General features: G+C 47.8%; 1 protein-coding gene across 26 annotated transcripts in view; it reads left to right on the top strand.

The window, feature by feature from the left end:
• MBNL1 (muscleblind like splicing regulator 1) overlaps window positions 1-16,507 on the top strand; it is a 111,588-nt gene that overhangs the window by 79,597 nt on the left and 15,484 nt on the right. For 15 of the 26 annotated variants that reach the window (XM_037406507.1, XM_037406527.1, XM_037406510.1 and 12 more), the window contains 4 exons: window positions 1,460-1,630; window positions 7,580-7,780; window positions 14,777-15,034; window positions 16,025-16,078. In XM_037406507.1, the coding sequence (XP_037262404.1) occupies window positions 1,460-1,630; window positions 7,580-7,780; window positions 14,777-15,034; window positions 16,025-16,078 (684 nt within the window). The remainder of the gene's footprint in view (window positions 1-1,459; window positions 1,631-7,579; window positions 7,781-14,776; window positions 15,035-16,024; window positions 16,079-16,507) is intronic. The other 11 variants (XM_037406523.1, XM_037406514.1, XM_037406520.1 and 8 more) reach the window with 5 other exon arrangements.

Raw genomic sequence — 16,507 nt, 5'->3', positions numbered from 1 at the left:
AAATTAGATTTCTGGCAGATCTTGTAAGAAGAATACATTTTAACTTTCTGAGTAAAATTGTGGGATAAGGTCAAACTATATTGAATTAATTTGTTTCCTGATAAAAACGGTTTCTTACTTAAATTAAGGCTGGCTTTTGCCTTGTCGTTGTTCCTGTTCGGGTTTATTTCAAAGATGAATGAGTAAATAGAAAAAAATTTAAGGGATCTGTTTTTTTCCAGACAAGGATTCAATTTTCCTTTTTATTTTTTTTTAAATTTTTTTTATTGTTAACATGTCTTTAGTGAAAGTATGGGCTCCAGTGTTAAAATTTTAAAGAACAATTAGTGTGTAAAGCTTCTGTATTAATGAGTTTGCATTTTCTGAAGTCTCACAGCATGCGAGATCACAGCTGACATGCCGTGAGAGGAGGGGGTTCTCTTCCCTGACCTCCCTCTGCCGCACTCCATGCCCAAGCCAGTGTGCCTTTCATTTTAGAGGTTTTTGCAGCGGAGCCACAGCTGGGGGGACTGGGGGTCCCCTTCAGTCACCTTCATGCCCAGATCCCTGTGGCCCAGCTTCCCTGCTTGCAGCCAGGAGCCCCCAGAGCAAGAGATCGCCTTGAGAGAGTTCACCAGGCAGGGTCGTCTTATGTGCAGAGCTGGTTTACTTGGTAACAAGGAGGTACAGTGGGGTTTGGATATATGTTGTGCATAGAATTACTTTTTATTTCTTGATGGGAGTGGTTGTCATATTGAGGAATGTCCTTTCGTCTAAATAAAACTGGTGCCTGAGTTTTGTTGTTTTTCACATCTGAATGTAATGAAAAATTTAGAAACAGTCAATTCTGATTTTATTTTAATTACACAATTGCAACAAAATGCATCATGTGCAACAGGTTTTCTCCAAAGATGCTGTGTCCCAGGTCTGGTGAAAGTGCAGAGCTGGTGCTGTGTTCCTGGTAATAATGCTACTTTGACCACACGTCTTGCTGTGCGCTCAGTTCTGCTTCTGCCCCTGTGCAGCAGAATGGGAAGCAGGCCCTGAGCATTTGCAGAGCAGCGCGTGAGCTTTCACAGGCCCGCTGCTGCAGCCGTGCCACATTGCTTTTGCTGGGTTTCTGGCTTCACAGCCAGCTGTTTCCTGGAGGCAGGTCTGTGGGCAGAGGGGAGTCCCTGTGGGCCTCTGCCCATGGAGGGTGGGCATGCTGTACTGTCAAACAAGCTTGCCTTCAGCAACTTTTAAAGGAAACAGTATTTTTTTAGAGCTGTACTGCAGAAATGCATAGTTCAAAGCAAGCAGCAAGCAGCTGATACTGGAGTTGTCCAGGTGCTCTGCTCGGTATGTGGTAGCCAAGAGAAGTAGCTGGGGGCTTTCCTCCTAGGCCTGTAGTGTGTGTTGTGGGTTTTTTAGCTGGTGACATAAGGAAGCAAGATACTCCTATAGCTTCTAAGCCAGTTGTGTCAATTCTCTTCTTCAGGGTCGATGTTCAAGGGAAAACTGCAAGTATCTTCACCCACCACCACACTTAAAAACACAGCTGGAGATAAATGGACGCAATAACCTGATTCAGCAGAAGAATATGGCCATGCTGGCCCAGCAGATGCAGCTTGCCAATGCCATGATGCCTGGTGCCCCGTTGCAGCCTGTGGTATGTGTGCTTTTTGGCTTCAATCAATGGGTACAATGAGTTGTAGTTGGAGTAAGTTAGCAGGTGTGCTTACAGGCCTGTAAAGTCCCACAATTACCAGGAACTGGTAGAGAAGTGAAATACAATGAAATGCTGGTCTGTATGTCTTTGTACTGCTCAGTTCTCCCTGCCTGAAGTAATATTGTTAATTTAATTAATTCTCTTAATCTTTTGTTAATTGAATTCATTTTTTGCCACTTCTTACAATTAAGAAAGTGATCTGTGTGGGATTTTCGTAAATAGATGCTTCCTTTGCAATTTTATGGGCTCTAGGAAATTCCTGGGTTTGAGAAGATTCCCACTGGATGTGTTCCATTCGCTCAGGGGAAACTTCTCAGGGAATTACTTGCTGGAACTGGACTTTGATTTTTACAGCCCACTGTCAGGCAGAGGAGAAAGCTTGCCCTGAGTGATGGATGCTGCACATCAGTCTGACTTGCAGGATCAACAGCTCAGGCTTGGCAGGAAGATGTATAGATAATCATACTTTCTGTAAAAAGCCAAGGGGTGGGGGAAGGAGAATCTATCAGAAATCTCTCATTTGGTCACTGTAAAATGTGATCATATATTACATCATATCTGTTTCTCTTATACCTCAGTAAGCAAGTACAGTATGGTGTTCCACAAAGTCACATGCTTTGGCTGAGTTTCTTGCTCTGCAGTAATCCCTCGTTTCAGCAAATGTAAAAGGTGATGGGCATCTACCCGCCATGCACATAGGCATTTGGGAGCTGAACACCCTGTGCCAGATCCCTCTCTAATGCTGTCCATAGAGGTCATTTGAGCTAACTAACCTATGGATAAATTTGGCCAAGAACCCTTTTGATATAAATTCCTAGCTCAGATATTAGAGGGTACTGATTAATGTGTGAGTGAGACTGGCACTGAGTAATGTATGAGCAAGGCTGGTATATTCCACATCAAAAGGCAAACAATGCCTCCCTGGCTGAAGCTCTCTCTTCCAATGGGTAAAATGACAGCAAAGGAAAAAATAAGTTGAAATATATGTATAAAATAAATATATCTGCATTCACTGTCAGTTCTTTTATTCCTTTCCTGCTGGCAAAGGTAGAATTTAGGGAGTTTAATTTACTTCTGGGTACCTTCCATTAGGAAATCTATATTCACTCTGTTAGATGGGTTCTTCAGCTTTTATTTCTGAAAACCTTCTAAAAGGAGGTTACTCCTCAAAATATATGTAAATCCTCAGGAAAAAATAATCTCAACAGAAAGAACTCTTATGCTTGTGTCAAATGGTTATTTGGCCCCACATTTTGTGGATCTGCAGAATACTGCTGAATATTTTGTAGCTGATTTGATTCAGTTAATGTAACTGTTATTCTCCCATGGAGGTTTATGCCTGTTTCAAGAAAAATTGTAGTGGGGGAGAAAAGCAGAAAATGTTGTGGTAGGTTCATCACAGTAAATTCACTTTAATATCTGTTAGCACAGCATGAGAAGATCTCACATCCTGTTCTCTCTCTTTTGATTGGCTTTTCTTTAAATGAAATTGTCTGTATCACCTAGGCAAGGAGATGAGGTGAGGCAGCATCAGCACACAGACATCAGATGCTATGGCACTGCGGTGCTTCAGGGGGTGCCCTGACACTGCGCTCTGCAGCCTGCTCCTTACTCCCATATTGCCAGAGAAATGGGGCTGCCTGTGGGCTGGTGTGTGCTGCTGATGGTTTTCAGATCAGGAACAAAATTCAGTGTCTGTAGAGCTAGGCAACTCAAGAGCAGGCTGTGCTTTATGTGCTTTAACTCCACAGCAGCCTCAAAATGATTTTTCAATTTCAACAGCTCAAAACAGACATTGGCACGTGCCACAGTTTTATTTCCTGATGTAAGTACAGTGATACAGCTTTAGTGTCAGCAGATTTGTCTTGGGGGCTATGAGAAAGTTTAAGTCAAAATGCAGCCAGCAGTAAGAACCACTGCTTAAAATATTCTTCTCTGTTAACCTGTTTGTTTGTTTCATGAATTGTAACCAAATACGGTAGGCTTGCGTTTACACAGGGCAGTGTGTAGGCACACACCAACATTTGGATAAACATGGAAAAAAAAACCCTACTGCAGTCCTTTGGATTAATGTTCCTTTTTAACATAAAGAGAGGCTAGTGTGAGGATAACGCTTAAATAAAATGTAAATTCACCTTTATGCCACACTCATACTGTCCCTAAAGAGCAAAATGTAAGTCGTTGTATTTTGAAGCACAGCATGAACCTTCTACCCATCCCTGCATAATTTCTGTTTACATCACTGGAGTTAAAACGTTACAGTCTGTGTTTTCAGCATTCAGTCTCATTCAGTGTGGGGATTCACAGCAAGGCCCATTGGCTGTCCCAGCAATAGTTATCCAAATGGATGTCATCCTGATAATTTGGCCTTAAAATTACTTCATCTTTTTTAGCATGGTTGAAACATGTGTTGTTTCAGGGTGTTCTAGCAAGTGATTTATATCATCTCATCTAATGACACTTCAGTCAGTCTGTTTTGTTTTACAAAAATCAATACCCTATGCTTTAATAAAAGTAAGTGAACTAACTTAGTGAGAGACTCTTTGGTAAGCAAAGCAGTGGGATCCTTTCACTCATATTTCTATTTGATAAATGTTTTAATTATCTCAGTTGCAAGTAATGTATGTGGACCTTTGTCCATCTTTCCTTTTTAGTTCACTCTTTTATCTGTCTTCAGCTGGCACTTGAGGGAGGGGATTTCAGATGGTGAGTGGGGATAACACGTCCTGCAAGCACTGAGACCCTGAGGAAGAGCTCTACCCGCTCAGATCGGTTCCACACTCAATTGCTCGTAAACCGATTTAAGGGGAGTTGGGCTCAGCTAGGCTACAGCTTTGGTACTGGCACATCAGTGGGTGATGCTGTGCTGCTTCACAGTAGCAGCATCAGACCCTGGGTTTGCCTTTTCCAGTGTGGAAGAGTGTGAAAAATGCTAAACAGAAGCAGGAAGGTGCGGATGGGAGACCAGAAGAGCGGAGATGGACCGTGAAGGTGGCTGGAGACTCTGGGGCTGTTCCTTTCTCCCAAGGGGCCCACTGGGGAGCCCCAGGGCTGCTTGCTCTGCTCTGAGCCGCAGGGCTGGTAGTCAGGCACGGCTTCTGCAGAGCACTGGTGCTGCTGGGGCGATGTGATGCGCTGCGCGCTGCAGGTGCAACTCTGCAGCAGAACAAGGTCCCAGACCTCCTGCAGGTCTGTAGTGCACAAGTAGCTGTGGGTTGTCAGTGTTCCTGTCTGCATGCGGTATGCTCTTGGGCATCCCTTGGCACTGCAGGTGCTTCGTAGGTGACTGTGAAAGATGCATTAAATGAGTTCAGCGCCTTCCCTGCGGACAGCCGTTCCTTTGGGACCAGCGAGCTGGAGCGTGGGCAGAAAGCCCATCTGTCTGTCTGGGGGGAGCCGTGGCCCCGCTGCGCAACAGAGGCTGATCTGCAAAGGTGCCCTCGTGGCTCAGTCCCAATCGATAGACCCCATCAGCGAGCAGTGCCTCTGCAAGTCAGGCCTGTGCAGATCAGACTGGCTGGTGAGGTTTGCGTTCGTTGTGCACAGGCATTTTTAGAGCAGAATTACTCAGTATAGGAGATGATGCAGATTATGGGGCACCTGGCAGCACAGAGCTGCATCCAGGGCTGTCCTCCTTCACCTCTGTTCTCTATGCTGATCTACAGGAGCTGCCTTTTTCTTTCAGCTGTTTTGCATGACGCACAGCATAGTAGGGCCCAGACTGCAAGGCCATAAGTAGTTGCATGGTTTGGTCGTGATGATAGAGAAATATTAGTTCTGCTTCTAGAGACAGGAAAGTGAAAGCTTGCTGGAAAACAAGTGAGCAGTAAGCAGCGGAGGTGAGCCCAGCAGCTCTCCCTGACCTGGAGCTTCCCCTGTCTCTCCTCTCTTGCCTGGCACCCAGCTCCCAGTTCTGACCAGTTTGCAGTTACAGGCCTGGATGCCCGGGCTGACCCTTGGCTGGTGCTCACAGATGGCAGGGCCGTGCTTGAGGTGGCCCTGGTGGCAGTCCCGCTGGTCCCTGTCCCACAGCTGCCCAAGCCTTGGGTGGGTGCTGGGGTGGCTGGGGACAGTCCCAGGGAGATCCCGTCTGTGCCGCCTGTCCACTGAGGCCGCTCTCTTGCCAGAATTTTTTTTTCTGTGTGCAGGAGTGTTCGGGTGGCTTTGTGCCCTGGCAAACTCCTGCTACAGAGAAGTGGTTGTGTGGTGCCCAGGTTTCACCACTTCACCATCTCTTTCTGCCAGCAGTGTGGTTCTGAGTCTGGGCTAATATGACTGTAGGATAGGTTTTTATCTCCTAATTTAGGTGTGTACAGCACATTGCAAAATACCTGTGAGTTTTGAAATTACATGAAGTGGCTCTGATAAAATATGCTATTATTTTGCAGGGTCTAAAGGCCAAAGGATATTTATGTTAGTATAAAATGATCTCAGTAGAAAATAAACAGGGTAATTTTTATTTTTATTTACTGTACAGTCAGTATATTGGTCTGGAATCAAACAGTGGTATCTCTTAAGTTACACGTTAACAGACTGGTCTGTAGTTTTATTTTTAATGTTCACTATTACATAGCTGATAATACCGTAACAAAAAGCCCAGCTAATTTATAGTATATTTAAGAGCAATAATTTATTTCCTGTAAAATTTGCCTGTTTTTCATTCACATGGATGAAGAACCAGAGATGTTAAAGATATTATTCCCATTTACACAACTTTCAGTCATTTTTCTTCAGTAATCTCTGCATGTTTTTTGTCCAGTGTTTCAGGTGGACTTGTTCCTTGCTTCCAAACGGTTCAGTCATTTCCTCAGGAATACAAAACCATGTGGTGTTATATGGTGTCTGGCTTAAATAGATATGAAACAGAGAAAGAGTTGCATTAACTCTGTAGTGGTTTTTCTCTTGAAAAGTTAGTTTGGAAGAAAAATCTAAATGCCTTGAATAAACCCTTTATTTAGATAATAAAGATAAACACTCCAGACTAAATCTTATTTGGCAATTACACTGGTAGCGCAGTGCCTTTGCATTCAGTGGGGCAGAAGAGTTATTTAATCTTTACTGCAGTGTAACAGCTCCGCATTTGGTCTTACAGCATTATTTGGTCTTCTACATCCAATTATCTTCACAATGTGATAGCCTATAAGGGCATCTGGCTCCTTCTGTTTTTAAAACAGAAAACAAATGAACGAACAAAAGTATTTGCATGCTCTCTCGCTCTCTCTCTCTCTCTCTTCCTCTGGTTTAATGTTTTAGCCTAAATAAAGCATATCCTTGATGCAGTATATTTCTTTCTGAATATCTGTGTGGACAGCCTGTTTAAATTTGTAAAAATAAATTATTGTGGTTGTCTGGTCTTGTTCCTGTATTAAACCTCTGTAATTTCTGAACCAGTGTGGGCTCTCATCAGGGTCAGAAATGTCTTTATCTGTATCTGAAGCTGAGTGTGGTTTAATGGTGTGTCAAGGCTCTCACACAGATGACTTTTTCCCGAGGGTGGATGTTTTGGTCACATTTTGAATGTGTCCCTCCAAGAGCCCCAGTCTTTTTCCTGTGGCCATGAGGAGTGCTCATTTATAATGGCATTGCTCAAGTGTGGATCAAATGAGAATTTGCACCAAGAGCTGACACGTGTTGTAGGTGTGGAGGGGAAGCTGGAGCAGAAGGACCGGTGGAGGCTGGCGGGGGATGCCTGTCCTTGTGGTCTCACTCATGTGCAACATTTCTACGGGTGTTCTTCACGTCCCACAAAGACCACAAATGCTTCTTTCCCATCAGTAACGGAAACTCACTGCCGTTGTGCTCAAGATGATAGCCAGAAAGTTACTATGCTGACAGCATGGCAGCTATACATACTTAAAGTGTCCATCATAATTTTTTCTCTAATTGCAGCCGATGTTTTCCGTTGCACCGAGCTTAGCCACCAATGCATCAGCCGCCTTCAACCCCTACCTGGGGCCTGTCTCCCCAGGCCTGGTCCCAGCAGAGATCCTGCCCACCGCCCCGATGCTGGTGACAGGGAACCCCGGTGTACCGGTTCCTGCCGCTGCTGCCGCTGCTGCCCAAAAACTAATGAGGACGGACAGGCTGGAGGTAGGAGCTAATATGTATAACTTACTCTCACAAGTTGTATCATTTGTTGTGCTCCTAGATATAAAATACTTTTATTATGGAAGAAAATAATGCAGGTTTCGCTTCAACTGATAGTGTCCTGTCTTGGTGATGGGTAAGGATGGGAAGTGACTGGGTGATTGTGCACTAAGTTAATGCTTGTGGTTCTGCTTCTGACCTTCTGCTGCAGAAAGAAGTGGAACTGTTGAGCCCTTTTAGGAATGACTGTGGCAGCAGCAAGAGCGCCTTGAAACTGTGTTGTTGTGTGCCCAGAAAGTGTTAATGTGGCAGGGAGCACAGGCATGGGTATGAGCACCAGGGGCAGCTGTAAGGGCAGGGCTTCAGCTGCCTGGGTGAAGGATGATTTTCAGCCTTTCTATTACTTCTGCTGTGGAAAGATGGTGCCAGCACTCCCCTGCCAGCCTCCCACGCCCAGCTTATCATCCTTGCTGCAACCCTGACAAGTGTTAGTGCTCTCTAGCTGGTATTCACCCTTGCTCTCAATCTTTCTTATCTGAAGGGCCTGACAGCCTTTTCGGCACCTTATCGGTGCTGCGGCAGGGTGGGTGGTGAGCCGGCAGATGCTGCACACTTGGGGTGCGCCTGCGAGCACAGCCTGCGTGTGGGCGCTCAGCAGCCCTGGTCAGGTCTGGTGGTCAAAAGGTGGTGCTGGGAGAGGCTGAGCTGGCGGGGTGATCCACTGCCACCCTGTTTGTCTGTTGGACACGGTGGTGTTTTAGGGCACATGCCACCTGTGAGAGGTCAGCTGTCTGTAGCATGCATGGCTGCTGGTGCTCTCCCTCTCCGGCGCTGTGCAGCAGCCAGTGGCAGCTTTGATTGGCGGTGGAGAGAGCTGAGCTGTGCCGCAACTGTGCCTGCAGCCCCAGACCTCTTGCTCTGCTCTCAGCCCCTACGCTGGCAGCCAGGGCTCAGGGCTCAGCACTGGCGTTCCTGTGGCATTAGTGCAATGGCAGGTCTTGGAGATCCCGGTACTGCAACATCTCCTCTGTGGGGAGGGTGGGAAGGCCAGAGGATGCAGGGGTTGTTCTGCTCTTGGATATGGTCCCTGAACTCGGGGAGCGAGATGGGAGGAGCAAGAAGGATCTCTGTTTTAAAATGCAGCCAGTTGTAATTGTAATGCTTTTCTTTCTGCCCGTGCATGTGCATTAACAGGGATTAATTCTCCTTACAAGGAAAATTAATTCCTTTTTCTTGGTTACATCTCTGACTGACAAGCTGCCACTCAGAAGGCTGCAAGTTGGGACGAGTGTGGAGGGTCATCTGGCAGTGAGCATTTCCTGCTGCCGCTGTCACTATTCTCAGAGCTCACATCACCACAGGTTCCCCTTCTGCGGGATCACATCATTTCCCTTTTTAGAGATGTTTTCTCTGAAGACAGTATTCCCCAAAGCATGGTCAGGTTACAGGAGAGGCAGCCGTGTTGAGCTGAGAGCTGGCACATGGGTGACTGTTCTGAATCACCCAAGGATGTTTTTCCTTTGAGGACTCTATTTCACCATGGGTACTTGACAGAGGTGGATTAAAACCAAAATGCAATTAGATAAATTCATAAATAAATCATGCTAGATTTGGAAATGAGTACTGAGAGGAGGATGCTGATGGTGGGGAGCCCTTTGGATCACAGTGACATGGTCAGCTGCTGCAATTGATTGTGCTTCCACCCATGTAGAGGGCACAGCGCTGGTCAGTGGTGCTGGGGACATGTGAGCTCAAAAGCTTTCTGTTCATAAGAAGGAGCAGGACATAGCCAAAGTCCCCAAGAACCAGTTCTGCCCGTGACCAGAAAAGCACGTTATATCCGTGGAAGCCCGAGGGGCTGTGTGGGCGCAGCTCTTCATGTGGTGCTTCCAGGGGAGACCCTGTGCTGCCCAGCAGACTGTGACCAAAGTGGATGAGGAGCTAATGAAAGCGGGGACTTCAGTGTGCAGGATTTGATCCTCTGGGTGCTTGTGTTCTCTTTATATAGCTATTTAGAGAAGTGATACACTGCTGAGCCAAACTCCTCTGCATGAGAGGGAGTTGTGAGAGTGTTACTCTCACAAAACACCCAGGGGCACAGTCTGCAGTAAAAAACATGCTTATCAATTAGAAAAAGCCAGCAAAAACATCTGAAATCATTAGGTTTTTTAAAAAAGGATGAGTGGTTTTGCTTTGAACTTGTATGGAAAGGAAGATGACAGCCGAATTGGAAGCCCCTGAAAATAAGTGCTGAGACTTAAAGTGCCTCTTTTGTCACCTCTCCTGGTGAAATGGCACTGCTTGGGGATGCAGACCTCAGCTGCTGCAGGAAACACAAGCGGTGCTGGGGTGTGCTAGGTCCCTGGGTGCTGGCTGAGCTCCCAAGGGGCAGCACCCTGTGTTGGGGAGAGCCCTCGGCAGCGCTGGGGAGGCAGCACCAGCCCTCCCGTGGCTCAGCTCACAGCTGGAACACGGTCGAGCAGGGCACTTCTCAGCTGTATTCTCCAGCTCATCTGCACCCAGCAGCCTTCTCAGCTGTCATTGCTTTTATCTTGGTGGGCTCTGCTCTTGGGAGAGATGTCCTTGTCCTTGGAGGAAGGCTGGCCAAGCCCTGCCTTCCTAACGGGGCCCTTCCCTTGGCTCTGCTTTAGTTATTGCACCATGTAGATCACTTTAAAGAAATCCAGCGTCTTCAGCCCTTTAAAGCTGTTGGTAGGTTTTGCTTTTTATTTTGACTGGGATGAGGAACACATCCAGGTTGACCCACTGACTCTGCAATTGCAAACCGTGCTGCTGTCTTACTAAATCAGTATCTGTTGCGGGGAAGGGGTGTCTTTTCCTCCTTGTCTCTTCCCTACAGCGAATGCAGTTTAATAGTGAAATTATGCAGTTAATTAGTGAAATATTTAGGTGAGAAGGTAATAGGTAATCTGCTAGGGCTTTCTGGTGTATTGGTCATTCAATCTGGGGTATCCAAATTTACTGTACAAATACCAAATAAGCACATCGTTTTTATGAACAGCCAAACATTTTAATGTGCTTTATAGATTACAGAAATGCAGAACTGATCTGAAGGATTTTGCATGGTCTGGTTGTGACCTCTCAGAGGAGCCAGCATGCGTCTACCTGCTCTTTAAATGAGCTTATTGCTGTCGGTATTGTCCTTTAGTATGACATGATTAGAGAGCTTTGTAAGGCTTAGCTCGCTGTCCCTTGGAATGAGCTGTCCTTGAGAAAAATAACTACTATGATGTTAGCATCTAATCTTGGAATATGATTTGTTCTGCTCAGAATTTTAGATAACTAATGCCAAAGTACCTAATTCTTGAAAATAAGTAAGTTAGCACACATGTTCTGGGATACTGAATGAGACTGTTCCATAACTAAAAACTCTCAGTACATATACCTGGGATTTTAAGGAAAGCAGGCAGACAACACAGATCTGGGAGGCAGTGTGCCTCCTCTCCTGAATTAATATGAATACTCGTAAGATGAGATCAGTGACTGTAACTAGCAGTAGGGTTGATAGTATATGTATTTGGACCATGTCGCCTGTGCAGATCGCATGCAGATGTTTGGGTGTCCAGTGTGTTGAGCCACTCCCATAAGGAATCCGTATCTCAGGGTGGAAATTTCATGGGTTGAGGCTTTTCCTACAGCTTTTCTCACGCTCCTCTCCTGCCAGAAATATCTTGAACAAAAGTGTGGCTATTCCAGTGAACTAGAAGAGAAGCAAGAAGGACAGAGAAGTGAGAGAGAAAGGAATTGCCCAACTGTTTTATTTAAAATGCATGTGTTTCCATTTGAATGCCGTCATTTTCTGTTAGAAGTATTCAGGAGTCAAGAATGACCACAACCAAGCTGCTGTTTCCTCCTTGCTTCATATATAACATTTTTTGCCACAAAGAAGCAGCTTAGAAGTTCTTGGAGGTTTTTGGGTCTTGGGTAATCAGGAAATCTGACCTAGTGGAGCCATTTGTTTAAACGTTCAGAGTATGCTAGATAACAATATGCCATGTTGTTCATTGCAGAGGAGGCAGGAGGTGCGACTTGCTCCTGGAAGGGCAGGGATCTCAGCTTTGCTGTCTGTGTCCCTCCAGCCAAACCTCTGCCCAGCCTTTGGGGGAGCAGCATGGTACCTCAGCTGTAGCTGGGGTGACATGGCGGTTGCCTCCCTCCAGGGTGGGCACCTTCATTCCCAGCAGGGGGACCAGAATATACTCAGCCCAAAGTTAGAACAAGTTAAGTAAGTTGGAATGAGTCAGTAGTACCTTAGCATTTTTGCAGACAGGCTAGAGATCTACAGGTGCCTCTTTTGTTTCTGTTTCATAACATACTGAGTTGAAAATTATGATGCTAATTACAGGGCTATTAATAAAAAACTACATAAAACCTGCCCAGATCCGAAAGACCAGACAACATAATATGCTTCTGTGCCTCTCTTTACTCAAGCAGATGAATGATATATTGCTGCATCCCGTGGCAAAAAATAACATTATTTTCAATGCATGCTTTTAAATGAACAAGAATTGGAAACATTCTTGGTTGCCATCACAGCAGCTGAAAAGCCATCGCTGGTCACAGTGATTAAAAGGACTAGCAGTGTCATGGTCTGTGTCTGACTGCTGTAAACCATCATTCAGGGATCTGTTGAGGAGCACTGAGAGTGTGCCATTCATTGCCTTATCTCAGCCACTGCATGACAGCTCTGTGAAAATTCGCTCTGGACATGCCAAAGATCATCTCTCTCTGCCTATTTCAGTTTCCTGGTCATTCTTCTTTGCTTTTTAACTATGAAAAAATCAGCTTATCTGTGGATGCATTTTCTTTCTCTCCCTCTCTCTCTGTGAACAGATGCTTCTATATATGTGTACACTTATATATGAATTTGTATGTATCATTCTGATGTTATTAATGGAGCAGTTCTTGCCTGCATGTGGGGTGGTTTTGAGGCCTCGGTTTTGTGGATCACCAATACGAGATAAAGAGTGAAGACAGTCAACTGACATTAGTTGCATCCTTTTATCTTCAGAGAAAAATATGTCAGTTTACTTCTAGACTGCAAACAAATAATCAAAGGAAATTATCCGCTTTTTTCTATTTAGGAGGCCTGGTTTTGGGTAGAAGGCACTGATTCGTGACCCAGAAAGTGTTCCTGATGGTGAAAGAGAGCAAGCCGTTACACAGGCAGTGAGGCTGCCCAGCCCAGCGCAGCTCTCTTGGAGGAGCAGTGACATGCCAGCTCTATTGGGTGTGTGCTTGAGAGTGGGGGAAGGGAGACCAGGGGTCTTGAGTGAGCAGTGATGGTGCCAGCCCTCAAAGTAGTGGTTTCTGATGGCTTAAGCAGGCGCCACCTCCCTCCCCAGTCACTCCCTGCGTCATGCTATCTAGTCATGCTATCTAGCAGAGTGGTCAGTGTTGCTGCATGGGGACTAGATGGGGGAAGGGATCTGCTTGCAGAATTACCTGGAGGGCAAGTGGTTATTTTTCAGCTGAGGAATTTGCCCAGTCTGTTTCACACACGCTGCAGAAACAGCTCTGCGAGCACCCAGCTGTGAGCTGTAGGGCCGCGGGCATGAATGAGAGCAACAGAGGTGCCTGAACCAGGACAGTTGCCTCTGCTGCATATATACATCCAGAATCTTTGTCACTGCATTGAAAAAGACTACAAATAGGGTCATGCTGGAATGACCCTGGACAAATGGATGTTTCCTGTGAACAGGTTCACAAATGGCATTGCTCTTGTCCTTTGGGGATGTCATTTCATACGTCCTAAGTGCTGCCAGATGGTACTTCAAGTAACAGCGGGGTTAAAAAGCAGCTAGAGTGCTAGCATGGGTGGAAACCAAGTAACAAGCAAATTTGGTTTGTTGCAGGGATGAGAGCCAAGGTCCTTGAGGATATACTGATGATCCAAGCTCAGGGACACCCACCTTTAAAAGGAAATTCCATCTACTAAAGTGGTTTTATTTTTATACAAACTTGGTTGCTTTTGTCCCTTTCTGTTTCCTGTAGCGTTTGGGAAACTGAGATGGCAAATGCATTTTTGTTTGTGGTTTGTGAAGAGCTGACTGTGAAGAGATGTGTCACTTTTTTAAATGCAGGGTTTGCAAGGTGTGTGAACAGGGAGCCGATGGTTGTGCTGGTGATGAAGTTGGTGTCTGCACCGCTGGGAGTCCGGGAGGCATCTGTGCTGGCTCGGCCGGGCTGGAGCCGCTGTACCAGCAGCAGGGATGCTGCGGGGGGGTGCTTCACAGCCAAGCCCGTTTGCTTCTGCAATTTCTGATCCCTTCAGCTTTGTTCGGCCGCTGTCACGCAGCGGTGTGACAGTGGGACTGGTGACCGCTTTGGCTGCAGCCTCTGCTCTTTCCCAACGTCGCCCACCATCTGTTGGTCCGCAGGGGATCGCTGGGAAGCCCAGGAGAGGCAGGCGCTGCCACTGTGGGTGATTGCCCTCTCGTGGCAGATGCCTGGATTTGAGGGCCAAGTGCGGTGCCGCACGCTCCACGGGTGCAGCTCACTCCCCGGCGTGGGCATGGAGCGCCTGTCCGGTGGGGCTGCATGGGGGTGGCCACGCAGTCATTCTTCCCGCACCTCTGGCCAGTCACCTTAATTAGTGCATAGAGTGTGGCTGAGTGGCATGGCCAGGCCACAGTAGAGCTTCCCAGCACCATGGTGCCTGGGCTGATCTCTGAGAGCTAGCCACAGCACGTTTCTTCAGAAAGCAGAAAAAGCCCTGTGGGCAGCTGAGTGGGAGCCAAAATCTGCTGTGTGCTTGGGTCCTTCCTCGTGGGTTTTGATGCTCTTTGACATCACAAGTGGCCTCAGGGAAGTCAGGTCCCTGTGGCCAGGGAGCCAAGCCCACCGTCCCACCGCTGCTGTGGTCCACCTGGGGACAGGCCCCTGTTCTTGCAGACATTCAGAAATCCCGGCTCCTCTCTGAGCTGTGCCTGCAACACCCATCACCCAACTTAAGTGACTCTTTCCCTGATGTTGCAGGTATGTCGAGAGTACCAGCGTGGCAACTGCAACAGGGGAGAGAATGACTGCCGGTTCGCTCACCCTGCCGACAGCGCAATGATTGACACCAATGACAACACAGTCACCGTCTGCATGGATTACATCAAAGGGAGATGCTCACGGGAAAAGTGCAAATATTTTCACCCTCCTGCACACCTGCAAGCCAAGATCAAGGCTGCCCAGTACCAGGTTAACCAAGCTGCAGCTGCTCAGGCAGCAGCGACTGCAGCTGCCATGGTGAGTCTGGAAGACACCTCTGGAGTAGGAGTGTGTTAACGAGAGGCAATAGTGGATGTGGTAACTGTTTTGTTTTGGGGAGGGGGGGGTTGCGTGCGCTCGGGGATCCCAGTCACTACACGGTGCAATGAGCTTTCTCAGCATGTGGTGCCAGATCTGCTCTTAAGTAGTTTCAGACCGTTAAGGTGTTTCACTAATTTTGCCTGCTGATGTACAGAGTATCTATATGTACATGTATGTGTGCATATGTGTGTGCGTGTCTGTACGTGTGTGTGCACATATGTATATATAGTTTATTGTGTGTTTGCGTGTGGGTAGATTTGTATCTGTCTAGTCGCACAGATAGATAAACCCGTATTGCGGTTACCATAAGTCTGTGCTTGTAGAGACTTAGTTTGAAGTCAAATTTGACTGTGTTAACGCTGCCTGTAGCCCACCTCCTGTCCCCCAGCTGAGGGCTGGCGGCAGCTCTGGCGGGGCCCTAGAGCAAAGCAAACCTCGTAGCCGTAGCAGCCAGATCTGGAACTACCCAGGAACTGGTTCCCCGGCGAGGAGAGGACAGCACCCCACCTGTGCCGAGCCCCAAGGGGGAGTGGGAAGAGGAGCACGGCTGGGGCGCGGCGGTGTGAGGTGGTGGCCACGGGCTTCCAGCGCTAGTGGCCAGTGGCGGCGGGGAGCCCCGATTGTGCTCCCGCGTCACCGCAAGCGCCCCGGCCTGCCCGTGGGAGGGGGGCCGGGGCAGGCGGTGGCCGGGGGCAGTGCCCTGCCTGCCCTACCTGCCCTGCTGGCGCGGGGGCCGCCTGCCGGCCCCCCGTGCATGCCTAGTCTTGTTACCGTTGTACACGGCATCCGGTGATTTGTTTTTATTTGTTTTTTCTCACCTACCCAAATGCACTGCTGCCCCCATGATGCACCTCTGCTTGCTGTTTATGTTAATGCGCTTGACCCCACTGGCCATTGCCATCATGTGCTCGCTGCCTGCTAATTAAGACTCAGTCGGCTGTCAAATCACTGAAGCGACCCCTCGAGGCAACCTTTGACCTGGTACTATGACCTTTCACCTTTTAGCTTGGCATGTAGCTGTATCGTAGAGTCGAGTTTGGGGTTAATGTGTAGAATTGGCTTATCCCAGTTTCCCTCCCCTCCATCCCTGGCGAGGGGCACGGGGGCGGCCAGGCCAGGGACCATGCCGCCCCTGCGCCCTGCCATCCCCTCCTGGCCCCTTCCCTCCCCTCCCGTACCCCCCCAAGGGTGCCATGTGGGCGGCCGTGGCACAGGGCCGGCCGCGGTGCAGGGTGCGTTGGCATGGCTTCGTGGCGCGGAAGCGGCCGGGGGTGCCGGCATGCAGCTCGCTCTGCATGCCCAGGCAGGCGCTGGGGCCCGGGGAGTGGGTTGGCGCCAGCAGCCCTGCCATCCGCTCCGGACGGTGACTATTAACATTGCTTCTACGTGTTGATGATCCTCATGGAGCTA

The sequence above is a fragment of the Falco rusticolus genome, chromosome 13 (genome assembly GCF_015220075.1).
Source record: "Falco rusticolus isolate bFalRus1 chromosome 13, bFalRus1.pri, whole genome shotgun sequence".
NCBI classification, from domain to species: Eukaryota; Metazoa; Chordata; class Aves; order Falconiformes; family Falconidae; genus Falco; species Falco rusticolus.
Note: the sequence above shows the minus strand (reverse complement) of the source record. Positions and strands in the feature narration are given on the sequence as shown.